At 40.2% G+C, this 18,253-nt stretch overlaps 1 protein-coding gene across 1 annotated transcript in view; it reads left to right on the top strand.

Moving 5' to 3' along the window:
* The window catches only part of cdkal1 (CDK5 regulatory subunit associated protein 1-like 1), a 200,574-nt gene that overhangs the window by 94,706 nt on the left and 87,615 nt on the right, over positions 1-18,253 (top strand). Inside the window, exon 9 of the mRNA XM_076081315.1 lies at positions 12,799-12,965. Coding sequence (XP_075937430.1) covers positions 12,799-12,965 — 167 coding nt within the window. The remainder of the gene's footprint in view (positions 1-12,798; positions 12,966-18,253) is intronic.

Here is an 18,253-nt window from a genome sequence, read left to right as displayed (position 1 = left end):
CATATGTAATCTCCTTTATGTGTTTGCATGTTTGTAGAGATGATAATAACTGTGGGAGATGAGATGTGTTGTAGTTTGAATTTGATGTGCTTTATTTAGCACGTTCTGATCATATTCATTTGGCAGCGTTACAGTTTGATGGCAAGTCAACAACGCTATTACCAAGAATAATGGAGGCAGCTGAATGCCTTTACGTTTACCTCTCATTATGTATTGTGTGCTAAACACAAGTTAAACTTATGAAATTAACTGCTTTATGGGAATATTGTAAGTAGACACTGTTCATCAATGTATGTTCTACAAGATGTGAATGAGCAAAAAAGTCTCGTTTGTAAAACTTACATTCTACATCTGATAAAAATGAAGCTACATTTATTCATGCAGCTTCAAGTTGTGTACTTGTTTTCAAACTGTGCACTAGTTTAAAAGTTTGTGTCTGAAGACCTGTGATATTTGAATTGCAATATGATCTGCATCCAATATGCTATCTAAATAATGAGTCTATGCTCATTGTGTTTATTTTGTCTGCAGTGTTATCAGATGGCTTGTTCATGCACAAAATGCAAATAAAGTAAGTGGGTGGGAAGCTGGCATTGTCAACCATACCAAACGTGCTACTCTGCAGCCTGGATTTACTCTGCTTTTGATGTGAAAGAGAAAGAAAATATTTTACCAGTTCTCAGCTGAAGATGAAGAAGTCTCTATTTCCAATTCTAAAAGTACAAATCTGGAGCGCCTTGGTAAATGCCATACATTGGAATTGGTCTGAACGGGGTGCATAAGGTCAAAGAAGTTGTTGATTTCCACAACACAAGATTCAGCTGAGATAAACATGATTAATTGTTCTCACCTTTGATTTAAAGTGGTACGTCCTTTGTTTACTGTACCATGTTGTGTGGACTATGGCATATGATTTGCAGTGGATGGTAGATTAAAGTTTATGATACTACATTGACACGATTGACAGGAGAGCAGAGAAATACTCGAACTGAAAAATAACGAGCCTGAACAGAGGAAGTACACGGCTGCAGTCGATGACGGAACAATACAAATGAGAAGAGAAGTAGAGCGGTGAGGAAAGGGTTAGAGAAATAAGATAAAATAGTAAATTGAAGTTCAGTAGGAAGGGAAATGATAAGGGGAGAAGAAAAATGAAAGATTTTGAACAAATTTCAACACAAATATAACACATGAAAAAAAAGCGGGAGGTCTGTTAAATGAAACACACTCACACTTTTGTTCTAAAGGTTTTGGTCATATAGAATAGACACAGACTCGTTAAAAGGGGAAAAAGTTTCCATCTACAAGGAGGAAAAAAGAACCATGTTGTGCAGCATGACATGTAAATGCACACACACACACACACACTCACACACTCACTCTCTTACTTTCACGGATGGTTACATTACAGAACATGTCCGGTACATGTTAGGACATGTCTTCTGCATGCACCGCTCTGCCCTCTTCTCTCTGTTTTCCCCTTGCTGTGGTGCATTTAGCTTCTGTGATTCCTGCTCTGTGACGATATTCATCATCTCATCAAATATTGGGACAGCAAGAACTATTGATTCCCAACGGTTCTTTACTGCAACATGTCTTCACCAAAGAGAGTCAGTTTTGTAGTTTGTTTGTTGAACTTGATGTACATGCATCTTGAGAAACATTTTGCCATTTTACAAGAATTTGACATTAGTTTGTAGTTGAACCTTAACAGAGTTAATGGAGAAACGCAAAACTAAGTTTGCATATGTAAACAGTAATATGTTTGAAACGGTTGCACAATTAATACAAATTTGATGTAAATTGCCATATGGCCTACTTACATTTTTCATTTACATGAGGCTCAGTATTTGTTAAAGGTGAAATGTGTCAGAATACCCTTTTGAATTAAATATTGTCCTGCTGAGGACACGTTTACACATATTACTAAGTGTTTGTATATTTTGCTCTTTGTGCGTGTGTGTGTGTGTGTGTGCGTGTGTGTGCGTGCTGACACTTTTCTCTCCATAGCCTCAGTAAATGTCACTCCCGGTCTTCAGCTGAAGAAGCTGTTGAGTGTTGCCTGACTGGATGGCTGTCGCCACATCTGTCACTTTGCAGAAAACCCTATGCCTGATTCCCCTCGACCCACATTGCGTGTGTGTGTGTGTGTGTTTGTGTTGGTGTGTGTGTTTGTTGCAGAACTCCGCTTTGCTGTCAACCCTCTTGACCAGTAGCTAGACTTTAGCGAGTGCTTTACGTTGCTCTTCAGCTTTTCGTTTCTGCAGTAGTAGCTTTAACTGTCATGAGAGATTCATCTGAAATGCATCTTCTTGTGCATACCTGCACTCACGCAGCCCACAGAGCTTCTTCGTTCCTCAGAGAGAGAGAGAGAGAATTCTCATGTAGATTTATGACTGAACAGGTTCCACACATTTAGGTGTATGTATATTCATGAGTATGTACTGTACATCATCAATTATTGACCTGAACTACAAGTATTTTACATTGTAAATTAGATGGTTTTGAATTTCTTGTGTATTTAATTATGCAACATCTGGGATAACTCAAGTGTTTTGCGACAGATCTTTTCCAGTGACCTGTGAGCTCGCCTGATGTGGGTTGAACAAATGTGTCCCCAGAGTCAAAGAGTTTGTATGTCAAAGTGTTGTTGCTATGTTCAGTGGGAGATGAGTAAAAGAGGAAGAGGAAGGTAGTGAGAGGAAGGATGGGCAGCACATGGCCTCTCTGTTCCTTGGCTTGTTCACTTGGTAAACAAACCACAGTCATTAGTCTAAAGCTTTATTACACAAAATATCTCAGATGTTTACATAAAAATACTAATATTTACATAATAAGATAATGTTTACAGAGCCACTGACCAAATTCATGCCCACAACGTGCAATTACATTTGCAAATTTAAATACAGTTATGCACAAACGCAATATATTATAGGGTCACTCACTAACTTAATTAACACACACACACACACACACACACACGCAGGGTGTGTTTGAAGTTCGTCCAGGCCTTCTACAGTAACTAATTCCTTAGACACAAGTGCGTGTGCGCACACACACACACACAAACACACACGCACGCTGGCTAAATGAATTAACAAACACAAACAGGATGCCTGCTGGTGGGTCATGAATATATTACCATAAATACTGACCAGACATATTATTATTTATCAAATTAGTGGCTCCACAAGCGAGTGCATGCACAGACACACACACCCACACACACACGCAGCATGTAAAGAAATTAGGTCAACGGCCATGAATTAGGGAGAGTTAAACCTTATTACGTCTGATTAATAACACAACCATAGCACTGCATGTGTTCCTCTTTGTGATCATACATTTGTGTGTGTGTGTGTGTGTGTGTGTCCACTGCCTCGACTTCTTTGACAGCTGATATTAACCATTACCACCTCAATGACTTTTTAATAGTAACTCATTTCCATATGTAATCTCAATGTTGAGACGAGTGTGTACGTGCGTGCGTGTGTAATGCCCTTAGTGCCCCGCAGTTCTCGGGGTCTCTGAAGCATACAGAAATGAGATCTGCCCCTTATAGCCCCCCCCCCCCCCCCACACACACACACACACACACACACACACACACTCTCTCTCTGTGTCTCAACCTCCCCGTCCTCTAATCCATCCACCCAATCAGCCATCCATCTTCCCCTCGGCTCAACTCATGTGCTTTTAATGACGTACAGTACAAGTTAATTATCTTGATAGTCGAACACTCTGTCAAATCTCAAGACAGTGTGGATAATCCCTATTTGATAGACATCCCTTGCTTCATACAATGATATCATTTGCAGTAACATACTGAAAGATTTTCTTCTTTTTTTTTTTTTACATTTCAATAAGCGCTGAAAAGCTTTGATTAATGAGCAGATTGACAGGTGACACTTTTGATAATCAATTAAACCGTGAAGTCATTCATCATGTAGAAAGGCCGAACATTTGCAGGTGACACCCGTCCAAATGTGACGATGTGCTCGAGTCCCTTTCAACTGAGGGACAGTTGACATTAACAAACCGTTTATCAACAGATGAATTTGACCTATTGTGACAACGGCATTTCTTTACTTCACTCTCCTGTTTGATTGCAGCCATTGCTTATTAAGTGACACTAATGAGAGTATTTTTTTAATGAAAGCATATAACAAGGCCTGTTGATTGCTTTAAAAAAAAAAAAAAACCTAATAAGATTAGTCTCACTCCTGAAAGAATCCCGCTCTGTTAAGAGCTCTTGAGAATCTATCCTACTTATTATCTCCTGTTTGCTATTCGGTATCTGCCTGTCCTGTTGAGGATGGCAGGGACTGGAGCATATCCCAGCATGCACTGGGTGAGAGGCAGGCCCTGATGTGGACAGGCTGCCAGACTGTCACAGGGATATCACATTTAGGACATTTAGAGCATACAGAGAAAACCCATGCTAACTGTGCAACAACGTGGTGCTAATCAGTGGGCCACACTGCCTGCCTTTTAAAATGGGTACACACTACTGAACTATTCATTTCATGTTGGTTTTTTTTGCCCATTAAACAGCGACATACTGAAACATCAGGCTACATACTCTGAACTTCTTTCATGTTGTTGGAGTTGAGCCACAGCAGGAAAGGAAAAGATGTTTGAACCCTTTTACCGCCAAATGTTTGTGAAAGTACAAGTGGAATCTGTATCTGTACTTCAGCAACACAGGCAACCTTTCTTTATCTTTCCCATGAAAACACATCCAAATATAGACTCATTTAATCTATATTACATAAAGTTACTGCCAAAAACAGTTCCAGTGCATCAGTAATGTATTATCAGCTTGGGTCTTTCACTCTAACTCCTCTGAGTTTACAGGAAGTACCCGTGGCTTGCAGCACTATGGGCAGTTAAAGATCTCTTTTTGGTCCCTACAGATCCATTTTCTTCCTCATATATGCAGCAGTCAATCTGCTTTGGAAGCTTCATAAGGCGCTCCCTCCCTGACAACACACACACACACTCAGAAAAGATGAAAGAGGGGATATAACTCTCCCAATTATTCCTTACACATTCATATACACGAACCGATATGTACAGTACACACACACAGTACACGGAGGCCCTCTGCCAATTACTTTTGATGTATCCATACTATATGTCTGACCCATATATGCTATGGCATGTTTTTCTTAAGTACCACATACATTGCATGTGCCAGTATATGCACACGCACACAAGCTTTGATGTATCCAGACATCCCATTTCATGCACAGACGTGCACAGGTCATGTTCAAGTAAGTTCAGAAACTACGTGAAAGTAGGTTAAAGCCGATATGTTGTTGTGTAAGGGGTTGTGTAGGCTGTTCATTAAATCCATGCGTTTGCATGTACATCCACGGGTGTGCATGCGCACAGACGACATGCATGTGCAATATGTGCACATCAATGTGCATCTATTTAGTGTAAACATGCCTGGGAGAGAATATTTGCATATACAACCGTGTGTGTTGGGTTAATCCGAGAGGATGATGCTACCTGCCAAGACGCCGACGCGCCACATCAACAGTTGTTGCTCTAAATTAAGCTGCTTAATTATTGCAATTAAACTCTGTGTGTGGTGTTTGTTCATGGGTTAGAGTGTGTAAACGTGTGAGAGTTTGAGTGTCGGGGACCGAAGGAGGACTTGTGTGTATGTGTTTATGAATGTGTCACTGCTTGGTGTTTTCTCCCTTTATGCCTGTGGATCAAAGCAGCAACACATTTGACTCAGAGCTGTTGAATACAAATCTAAAGAAAAATGGTAATCTTTGAATAGTTTCTTTATATTGGACAACCTCTCTTTATTCTTTTGTCAGCTGATGTCAGTCATATGTCGTGCAGGGATTGATAGTATTCACAATGAAAACAACCAGTGTAAATAAACTGTGTTCTAGTTAAACTCCATCATCTCAGTAAACCTGTAAATGCTAATTGTTGGAAATGTAGCAACATTTGTTTTGCGCTGCCTAATCACATGGAAACCTGCAGCTGACAGACTAAACAGGAAAAGTATCACACATCAGGGGAAATGAGAAGTAGTAAATTAAAGTGGTTTTCATTTGACAATTCAGAATAAGCACTACCAGATCCATTTAGTGGTCATGTGATATTGACAATGGCAAATGATTAATTGATTTCTTAATAAAATAAGTACAGTTATTCCAGCACATTGAGAAATTATTCAAATGCCGTGCGCTATTTTTGTTTCACTCTTTTTCTTCCAACAAACCTGCTGTAGTTTGATCTGACCCCATATATATAATATATATATATAGTTTCATTCATTCATTTTGATCTATTTTCCTCCAAATTGATCATTTCATTTCTCAAGTTGCTGTTGTGGACAGCGTCCCATGTTTTCGACTGGCTCGTGGTGGGTGGGAGGTTTACTGTGGAGGCAGACAGCCAGAGGGGATTGGCTGATGGGGCGGGACAGGGGAGGGACTAATGTGATTGAAGGTCAAACGGGCCTTCGAGTCAGCGACTCTACCACAGTGTTGTCTGGTTATAAATGGTAATATGTAGATGAGGTGTGGGTGTCCTCTCCATGGGATGAAGAAATGAATCCGACTTCTTTGCTACGGTGTTATGTTATTTTTAAATTGTTTTACTTTCAAGTGACCTGATTTCCTAATTGAATTACACATTTTGTTATGCGACATTCCAAGCTGTATATTCAGAACAATTGTTTCTGGAATTGCTCCTCAAATGGCCCTTATATCAACAAATCTATCAATTGTTTACCTTTAGTGTCCTCTTTGTCATTGTATAGCTTACGGGTATGCTGAAGAGAAGTGAGAGCGTGAAGAAAATGATTAACAATATTGCAAAATATGCTCCAAACTGCAAAACTTAAAAAAGTTTGATGTCCACAACTGGATATATGCTGTTGATGTCAATGCATACATATATCTTGAAAATTGGGTATAATATATATATATAGGGCTTTAGCAATAACATCATAACAGTAAATACAGTACAACATATTTCATGAGGACATTGCGTTAGCAGATATTCTCAAGGGGATCTAAGCGGTTATTGCTGTACATAACTTCATGCACATTGTGATTGGTTGCAGGAGGGTAACGTTTAATAGATTAATGCACATGAAGATGATCCTATTATACTGCAGTTAGATCCTTATTTTCTATGACACAAAGCAACACACGGTTAAGCATTTGTATACATTAAGCTGCAATGATGCATGAGGGGGCGTGTGTTCATATGAGAGGCAGTAGCTACATATCTAAACTATCATTCTAAAGTGTACGAGCGATTCAACTTTAATTGACCAATATTGAAGTCATTTTCAGAACACTTTAAGGACATGCAAGTTAAAATACCAGCAAAAGAATATGTAGATAAGCTTGAACCATGCTTGAACTGTTCCTCTCGCTCTCTCTTCTACATGTATGTACTGTAACACGCTAAGCCATGTGTTGACTTGTGTTTTGGAAACTAGGGTTTAAATGCAGTTTAATAGGATTATCTAATCTATAATCTGTTAAACCTTATAGCCTGTGGCAGCCAATCAAAATGTATAACATGCCAAAGAGATTAAGACAAATAGGAATACTGAACGCAATGTGTAGAATGTGGATAGTAAGTAGGGTTACTTGTAATGTGTAAATTCATGTTCACGATCCACATACAGTGCAGATTTAGGCACGCATGCACGGAAACACATAGCACGACACATCCACTAATCCATAATAATAGTAGTGCATGTTTGGGGTATAGACTCATATGTGATGGAGTATTGCAAAGTCAGTCATAAAAAGTTGTATCTAATGATACAACTGGATATAAAGTCAGACTTCATTTCCAGTCTGATATTTAACATGACTAAAGCAAGTTGCTACATTGATTAGTGATATAACTATCCATTCATTCTTGCTAGGGATAGTTGTAATTTAACAAACATGCTCTAAAACATTCTGCCAGCTTGACTGTCTTTATGTAAGCGTCTGTGCATGGGTGAATTTACAGTATGAGCCAGAATGTACCAACTAATAGAAACAAGCATGACATGAAAATGTGTGGTCATGGTGTGCCACTTGTGAGTCTCATTTATAATTTAAGACCCCTTTTCCATTTCAACAGTGGCTTTTACTAAAGCTCCCAATCACCTGAATCCATTGGTTCTGTTCTGCTTCTTCAAAGCAGCCACTTCAAAGACCTCATCTCTTTTCTCCTCCCATTCTTCTATCCAGAGGCGGAGCAGAGACACAGTGCCATGCGACATTATATGTGTAAACGGTATAATGATATATAGAGGTCTGCCACAGTATATGCTAGTGTGACATCAAGCACTGCAGTTCACAGTCAACCGGGAAACGATGTCATACCAGCGATGATGAATGCATGCAAACTAACATTTTTTGACTAAACGACGGATGAACATGTAATTGCATCTCGCAAGGTCGACAGACTTTCAAGTATGACTGCATTCAGGTCTTTATAAGGGGAACTAGGAAATACAAAAATGACGATGCCACTTTTTTCACTCCTTGTTTAAGTCATTTTGTGAATTCTAAATTGGTCAGTCTAAGCTGGATTAGTGGACACAACCAACGCATACTAAAGCCACCACTTTTCTTTCCTTTTCATTTACTTATTGAGTTGTTTGGATTCTTTGTTTGCTTTCTACTTTTTTTCTTATTGACTTGAAAATGAAGAGCACAACGTGTCGACATTGAAATAGTAAAACAGACATGAAAGCGTTCCTCGACCTGGATTCATCATGTAGGCAGGCAAAGAAACCACACTCAGAACTTTGTGTCGGTTCAGTTCAACCCATGGACGCACACATAAACACACAACATACAAATATTTGGCAGAGAGTTGGAGTGATTGTTTGATATGTGTATGGCACTTGTCAGACATGCCCATGGTGTTATTCTCTGACAAAGACAAATACAGCCCCCCACCTCCTTACGTATCTATAGTCCCACCCCTAAAGGCTCATACCACAAGCTACGCAGGTTCCACTCTTTTTTTTTTTTTTTTTTATATTCATCATTAATGTCTTCCTGTCCTGCCCTCTTTCCATCTGCCGTTTGGTACACTCCTCCCCTGTGCTGTGTTCGCACTGCTGTGTCAGGGTTCAGTGAATGTTAATAGCTTTTAGGGAAAGTATCCCGCTCTCCACCCTTGTTTACAACTGCTCCGACATCAAACTTCATCATTAGGTGACATGGAAAATCGGTTTAGGGGAAGGGTTTGTTATCTGAACACAAGCAGAGTGGAAACTTGCCAGTGTTATTTCAAGGGAATCAACTTTAAACATTTCACTTTAACAGTCACAACACATTATCAATGTTCAGATTATGTGTTGAAATTCTCCTTAAGTTGTCTCGGTTTGACATCAGAGGTCAGGGACAGGTACAGAACTGCACCTCTTAACTTGTACATGTTCAATGTCTTGCTTGCTCAAGGATGCTTTTTGCAGGCCACATACTTTCTATTTACTGGACCACCTTGAAATAAAAAGAATCCCGCATTGAAAATATTAGGGTTTTATAATATGGTGTTTGCTCCACCATTTGGCTTTCTATGTCGGTTAAAAGACCTTCATTCTGGCAATTCTTTCAATTTACAGCACAATAATGAAAGCAATCATCAGATTTAAACATGTCTCTCTGCGTTATACTCCTGTGGCGATGAGGTTTTTTTTGTAGTGATCTCGCACCGCTGTGACCTGTCTCTCTACTGTGCGCACAGCAGAACCAGAGGAAGCATCTGTGTAGTGTGTATCAGAGCAGATAGAGAAGAGAGGAGCAAGCTAACGTTTCCTGATGAAAGGGCCACCTTCTCTCTCCTCTCTCTCTCTGGCCAACAATAACACCTTTGGCACACCTCATACAAAAGGGACAGAGAAGCAGGCCAAAGGGGCAAATTACTGGGCAGGTTATTGAGTTTATCTGGAGATCTACGCATGATGGTGGCCTTGAGTAAACACCTGAGCCTTTTTCCAAAGCATCACCCCGTTCAACACATAATTAACACAGGAATCGCAAGATGCGTTTCATAGCAGACATCACACAAGCTTGCTAGGTTGGCAGCATTATGTGCGTGGAATCACAGGAATGTTGTTTTTGGAAGGAACCGATTTAGCTCCTATGCCAATTTGATGCAGGTCTGGCCTTGTATTCAGAGACCAATTGGCCAATATTATTGTAGGACAGAGATGTGACATAGAAAGTGATGCTGCTGGTACAGTGGGTGTAGGAATACATTAACTCCTGGGACGCCGATGATGCAAGCAAAGGGTTAGACCTTGGCAGCGGTATTGGTATCATTCAGTCCAAACATGCTGACATTAGCTGCCCTGGGAATCGGCTGTCACCACCCTCCTTCAGGCTAAAAATATGAGAAACGTCAGCCATGATGTAAATGTTGCTAAGCAGAGACACACTTTCATTATACATCAATGGCAGCTGATGATAACATGTCTCTGCATAGAGCTTGACCTCTAGTGAAGCTCCCATCTATTGCTGAAACAGAGCCTACATTGTCAGTAAAAATACATTGAGTGAGCTAATAGATGATAAAGAACATTGAATTAACAAGGCTATTCCTGAGTAGTGGAGCAAGGTGGACTATGCTTTTGATTAGCTGCATACCGAAGCTAATGAAAATACTATCCTGAATGCGTTCTTGTATAGTGTGTGTTAGTCTCCAGCTCTGATCACGTGTGATTGATGGATGTTTTTAATGGCTCCAGAAATCATTAGTGCATCCTAATGTCAATGATGATGAGCTTTGGAAACTCTTTGACTCTGGACAATTACACTGTCATCATCTTTAATCTATTTGGCTCATGCATGCCTTTAAAACAGTTTTATTCTCTCTCACACTCACACTCATACACACACACACACACACACACACACACACAGTCCAATTAGCCAAACACCATCTTTACTCTCTGAATGACCACATGCATCTTTCTGTCCGTCTCTGCACAGCTAACGGTAATGAAGGCCGTGTGGTTGTCTCCGTGTATGTATGCGTCTGTGTGTAGTTCAGCTTGTACCCCTGCCAGTGCGAATGCATTTTTGTGTGCCTGCCTGATATGACATGTCCTAACACATAGCTTAAGCAGACACTCAACCATTTCCAGACCTACAGCCAAATGACAGTTAGATCATTAAGCTCGAGCAGCGAGCGTTGCTCTAATTTAGCATGAAGCCGGTGGATCGCCCCCTCTTGCAGTATGTGACCTTCACACTGCACGTTTAAAGGACCGGTATTTTTAATACTTGTCAGTGTCTGTCATGAGCCGGTGTCTGTATTTGGTCCATGACAACAAGAGACTCCTAAAGGTAAGGAAATGATAATACTTGAGAGAAGCGGCGGTGATGGCGGGGGAGGTAGGGGCTCACCAATGTGGTAAAAACAAGATAAAATATCCCATATTGATCGCTCCATCCTCAGGGATGAGACTGGGAATATGTTTAGAGTCTTCTGATAGGAGCTGGAACCTGAAAGAAATCCGGGGTCATTATCAGGAAAAAGAAAAGATTACTTTATAACATTAGAGTAATAAATAAAAAAGCTGTGTAAATATGGCTTTATACAAGATATAAGTTCAGTTTTATAAGAGCTTAAACAGAAATATAAATATAAATGGTTACAGTTTGTAACGGTTTGTGTGGTCCAAAGGCAGTGAACTTTAACAGCGACAGAGCAGTCACCTCTGACAATGGAGCGGTTTGGAGGCTCCTAGCAGAGGACTTAATGCTGCGATCTACCCGAGAGTGTTGAACGTTCTGAAACATAGCTCTAGTTTGATCAATTTGTGACAAAGGGAGACTTGCATACTTTAGGAGTGTTGTTATCCTGTTTTGTTGAATTGGTTAAAATCCTACAATACATGGCCCGGTATGACGTTTTTGGATTAGCTGCAGTGGAGAGAGAACTCTGGCTCAGGCAGTCGGTTTGGGATGAGATAAGCATGGTTCACTTTAAGTGTTTTGCATGTATGAGTTATATGTAGAAAGCTGTGTTGTCAAATCCTGTTAATTTGACCATCAAAACAGATCCCCAGTTATCCGTCTCCAGGCTTTCCATCCACAGCGGTAGTTTAGGTCATGGTGAATCCAATTAATGGAGTATAGATGTGAGATTGTAATAATAAATGATAAGTGTAATAATAGCTGTAGTACGAGTCAATAATGCCCTCTTCTGTATTGTCCTGTGTATAGACCACTCACAATAATAAGACATGTCTGTTATTATCTGCATGCATTCAGAATTATTTTTGAAATGATACGATTGCTTGGTTGAAAGTATGTGTGGAACTTTTATGGAGAGTTAAGTTTGGGTGACTATGACTATTTCCTACTCATGCTAACTACAAGTTACTTTCCAAGTGAATAAATTACTTGTGCTGCTTGCTACCAGAAACTAGCATTCATAAGTCTTCATCGTCATCTTTAAACCGGGGCTGGAGCCCAGACCTGCTGTCTGAGCCCTCTTAGTATATTTATTGACGAAAGACTAATTTTGCTGCTTCAAAATCAAAGCTTTAAAATACAAATAAGTATCCTTTTTGGGAAAAGCATACTGTATGAGGAATCTTCAACTGATTATCGATAGCAACACAATGTCCTATTAATTGACAAATAAGATTTGCAAAACTGCTGTGCATTAATGCGATAATTCTACAGATCATCAATCTCCAAAGTTGAAATTTTGGAAACAAAAAACAAGAACGTGAATGAGTTATTAAGCATGTTGAATCCTTGTCTCTCTGTGCACGTCTGCTTCCAGAGGGAGTGTGTGAGATCTGGCTGACCAGTGAAGACACAGGAGCTTATGGTAGAGACATCGGGACAGACCTGCCCACATTGCTGTGGAGATTGGTGGAGGAGATTCCTGAAGGAGCCATGCTGAGGCTGGGTATGACCAACCCGCCATATATCCTGGAACACCTGGAGGTACGCACAGTGTACACGGTCACCCGCTTCACCCAGAAGCACCGTCAAAGATAATAATACATCACTGATGGAATTCTTAGGCGCTCCTGAGTGTTTCCTTTTCATTGATTAGTTTGTGTCCCTGTAGTCTCTTGTACTATTGTACTATCCCTTTCTGTGAACAAATAATATTGCTTTGCCTAGATTTAATAAAACGAAATGCCTTTCTGTTTTGCTTACCAAGCAGTTTAGCTGCAGCGCTCATACTCCATTCATTAGTGAGGTTCATTCTCTTCTCTCCCTAATGAGTCAATTACGGACCATTGTGTCCTCTTTAGCAACCTCATTTTATCAGTAATTATTGTCTTCCCTAATGGAACAATGGACATTGTTATCCCTTCTCTCTCTCTCTCTCTTTCTTTCTCCCCCGCTCTGTGTGAGAGAGTGGAGTATGTCTGTCTGTCATACATGCATTTTTCTATCATTTAAATGACATTGTTCTTTATTAATTGTTATCATTAATTTGGGCCGACACATTGCACTGAAAGCAGGACCCTTTATGACCACATGTTTGTAATGAAACGTATTGTTTGCTGTGACTTAAAATGTTGCTGTAACCTTGTCCAAAGTGAGCTTAAAGGGTAGAGTAACACCAGAGTAGTGAGTGACCACAGCTTAGTGTAGTGTAGTGATGCACCTCAGGGTTTCAACCGAACCAAACATTCAAATCCAAGCAGCCACATACGAGGTCATTTTGAAGAGAAAAGTCCATTTTTTACACATGTGAATTTTGTTTGAAAAACGTGATTGTGTAGAGTGAAAAAACATGCTCTCACATTGGTGTCCAAAGGTGTCACATACCGGTTATGCTTGGATACTGAAAGAGAGGAATATAAATTGCATGTGACGGCTTTTATTTTGTAATTATATTTTGTAAGTCTCTATAACTCTATTATTTAGTAGTGAGGTGTATGGAACACACTGGGGTTTTGGTGATAACCAGACATTAACCTTTCATATGAATCAGCATCATGTGCGTATTAGTTGCCTCCTACAGCAGCAGTGCTCTGGATTTGTTCATTTAAAGTGGCAACTTGAGAGGATGAATGGAGTGTAATTGAAATAGGGAGATTTTAGGTTAAAGTGATGCAAATATAATTTAGGGATGTTTGTGGTTTATTTATCAACACTCATTTTGAACCACACATTACTGCAGTGTTGCACGCCTATTAGCATTCCCAGTGTCATCCCCAGGAAAAAGAAGGTTTGGGAGGAATAGAGGAGGGGAGGACATAGAGGGCTGAACTATGAGGATGGTAACCTAGAAAACTACGACGAAAACTTAAAAAAAAAAAAAATAGAAGCCAGTGAAGTCCCCAACAGATGTACTTTTGGATCGAACAATCAAGGAAGATTAGAGATAATAGATGATTGAAATGAGGACAGAAATGAAAAAAGAAATGGGGATGAAGGCCTGGGGATAGCGATGAGGGCTAAAAAGGAGCGGGAAAGTGCTGTGGGAAGCAGCAATGGAGGTTGTAATTAACCAGGGGTTAATGGAGGTGGCTAATTGTCCCCCACATGTATAGGTAGGCTTTCTGCTTGGCTACATTACAATTAAAAAACCACCCTCCTAATGATAGGGAATAACAATTAACTGATAATTAGAAATATACTAGGACGGCACACTACAGTGTAACTTGGTTTGTGTATATGTGTGGGTGTGTGTGTGTGTGTGTGTGTTAAGAATCATTTCATATGCTACCAGCCCTTTCATTGTTAATGTCCATGCATTGAATTGAATTATATCTCTTTTGCCTTAATTCCTCAGTCAATTAACCTACATAAGGAAAGATAAGAGTGCTCTTCTTTAACTTATCATTGTCATTTGTGGCTCTTGTCCCCCGTTTACCCTTTAATGCTCTTCTCTCTTTCCACTCCCCCCCCCCCCCCCCCCCCCGCCAGCCCCTCTCCACACACACTCTCCCTTCTCTCTCTCTCTAGTCGTACTCGCTGTAACTTTCTATATACTTACAGAATGATTGTGAACACTTCACAGAGGAACTTGTCAGATGAAAAAAAAAAAAAAAAATCTTTTCAAATTCTTTAAAAGTTTCTGTCTTTCTGTTTGAGTCTCAACTCTCATTAGTTTTTTCCCCTCTGATCATTGCTCTTGCTTTAACTCCCTTTCTCCTTCCAGTTCTTTCTTTTCTGTAATTTGACATATTCTTCTAGTCACGGCTTTAATTTGTTCCTCTTCCCCCACCTTTGAACTCCTCTCACGGTGGTGGCAATCACAGCAATAACAACGGTATGATGATGATTAAGGCCAAATCTTTGAAGTAGATTCGTCCTTCATCTCAAGTAAAGGCCAAATTACATCCTGCCGTCTATTCTTTGGACTAACACCGGCGCTTATGAAACGGCATCATACTGAATGGCTGTGATTGAAGCTCCACTTCCCTCTGGAAGACCACCCTCTCTCACACACATTCACTCCGATCAACACTTTTGCACTTCCTCTGTCACCCAAGAACACACGGTTTCCTCCTATGTGCAGCCGGTTGTTCTTGACAGCCTCATAGCACCATTTGCTGATTGGAGCAGTTAAAGGCACAATCGCTTCTCACGGGCCACTTGTCTCTGACATTTTAGTTGATTGCATCGTGCCGTCATGTGGACATTTTTACTTGAGTAGCTGCAAGTAAAAATGTCTCTAACAATGTTACTTTTTTGTTTTCCACTTTTTCTCTAGAGTTTATATTTGTAAGCTCAGCATTTTTTTTTTTATTATCATCCGTCTCTCTGTCTATCCATCTGTCTGCTCGTCCGTACGTCCATCCATCTGTCAATAGATAGCTAAGCTGCTGTCAACACTGCATCATGGGTCATCTTACTGCTTAAGGTCTGTGTGTGTGTGTGTGTGTGTGATTGAATCTAGCATGCTAGCAGACTGAGTAAATGAGGTGTGAAAGTAGCCTCCTCATACGCAGCAATCAGTCAGGCTGCGATGAATGAAATAGCAGTTGTCCATTAACCATCGTCCACAGAGCTCATTTCAGTTTGACGAGAGGAACAGCAGATCTCTCCACAGTTAGCTCCGTTTGATGCGGAAGTGTTGCAAGCAAAGAGTGATTTGACGCAACATTTTTTTCACAGCTATATTTATTCATAACGCTTAAATCCAAAATAGGACTTTAATGATACAGAATGTGCATTTATCCTTGGTTCTCATCAGTTGGTTTTCATCTGGCTGCGAAGAAAATTTTAAGCAAACTTAAAGTGTCATTTTACTGAATCACAAAATGATCACTGGACAGCATCTGTAATTCATTTTTACATCTTCTTTGGTTGTTTTTAGCTTTTCATTTCATTTTTTTCCCCCCATTTGGTCATTAACTTCCCAGAGACAGTGAGAGATGTGTGACTGTTCTCAGTTCGATGAAGCCGCACCAGACCTCGGGAAGGTTGATAAACTACCAAATACCCGGAACGAAGCGAAAACTCCATCCTCTGTGCCGGCTGATATTTTTGATAGCCAAGATCCATGCATTCACACACACGCGCACACACACACACACAATCTCTCACCTTCACACTCAGATGTGCACACAAGCACAGCTGTATGGGCACACTGTTAGACACACCCTCTCGGACCATTTTCATTTTAATGAAGCCTTGGGGAGCCTCTTCACATTAGAGGCCTAATGTAGCATTCTGTGAGGGACCCGGCACCAAATGGATGCTCGTAGTAAAGCTGTTCTGATGTCCCTCTAAATAGTGAGTCCTGACTTACTGCAGTACATTATATTTTCTGAATTATTGGGGTAAATTATGACTTCTGAAAGATGGAAATTTATATGCTGGCTGCCTATTCAAAAAAGATCTTTGTTGTGCCTTTTGTTGTAGCTTTTTTAATTTTTTTGATGGGAGAAAAAAATGAAGACCGCAATAATGGCAATGGAGTTAACCGACTTATCTGCAATCTGTTAATGTAACCCACAGCTGCAGGAAACATGCTATCTATACATATATATAGATATATAGTGGTTTTGTGTATTTTGTTTTTCAACATAAAGAAGTCACTGAAAACAAACAATGCGGGAACACACAGATGCTTATTAGAACGGTATTGTATTTCTCTCTAGCTGACAACAGTGAGATGATACACACAGCACAATACAGTGACATTCAAATGCTACACATGCACTTAATTCCCCCTTTACTGTGCAATGCATAGATTCCATTTGCACTGTATGAAGGACCCGTTATACCCTACAGGGGAAATCAAGTTTAGCCTACAGTGTTTGAAGTGTTTAACACCATTGGGAGCTCAGTTTGTCTATCTGCTGCTGAACACTCTTCTCACCGACTGTGTGGCTCACACACACAGGGACCTGACTTATTGTCCTGGGAACGGCTTGTAGAATCATTTTCACTCCAGACTCCCCTGGGTGAACCATGCTAATACTCTGTATGTTTGTGTACATGTCTCGGAGTGTGTGTGTGTGTGTGTGTGAATGCAGTTAGGTGCTACTTATTCTGGGTTTGCCTCAAATGTTGGCTTGACTGTAATCCTTTCTGTCTGCGGGTTTGCACCTTTGGGAATCCATCTGTGTTTGTGTGTGTTGTTATAATGCACTTATATAAGGGTAGGTTAAAGTATGTGCCATAAACCAGTGTTGACAGCGCACTACTTTAGAAGTTATTTCTCTTTAAGCTAATTGGAATTGATGCACACCATGAAGCTGCAACTTCAAAACATTTTCAAATGTCAAAACATCACAAATATCAAGTGAAACGAGCGTTCCCCAACAACCATTACTAGACTTCATTTTGTCATTTCTGCACCACACATAGAATAAGTACAAAACAGTTTTAATATTAGCATTTCCAGAGGCACCACAACACGTGTATAGGCAGTTATTAGCAACACAAACAGAGAAATCCTCATCCAGACCAATCAGCAGTTACCCCTCCATCAGTTTAGAGGGGGTCGGTCACAATTTGTATTTTTATTTTTTATCCACAGTCCACCTACAGCACAAGTACAAGTAGGGGATGAAACCCACACATAGAACACCTGCTTTTCTGTGAGTCGGTAGTAACTGATGAACAGGAAAGGAATGACGGAGCAGAGACAAATGGACCAAATCATCATACGGAATATTGCAGAGGAATTAAGAAGGGAGTGAAAGGGTGCTATTCATCATTGAGGCTGCTCGGAGCCAAACCATCTTCATCTGCTCTCGTTCTCTCTCGCTCTTTCCATATATGTTTTTTTCAGCCATATCTGATTCTAGGGGGTA

Source organism: Anarhichas minor, unplaced genomic scaffold (genome assembly GCF_050575085.1).
Source record: "Anarhichas minor isolate MPS153535 unplaced genomic scaffold, ASM5057508v1 ptg000080l, whole genome shotgun sequence".
Lineage (NCBI taxonomy): Eukaryota > Metazoa > Chordata > Actinopteri > Perciformes > Anarhichadidae > Anarhichas > Anarhichas minor.
The sequence above is the reverse complement of the archived record's forward strand: the minus strand, read 5'-3'. Positions and strand labels throughout refer to the sequence as shown.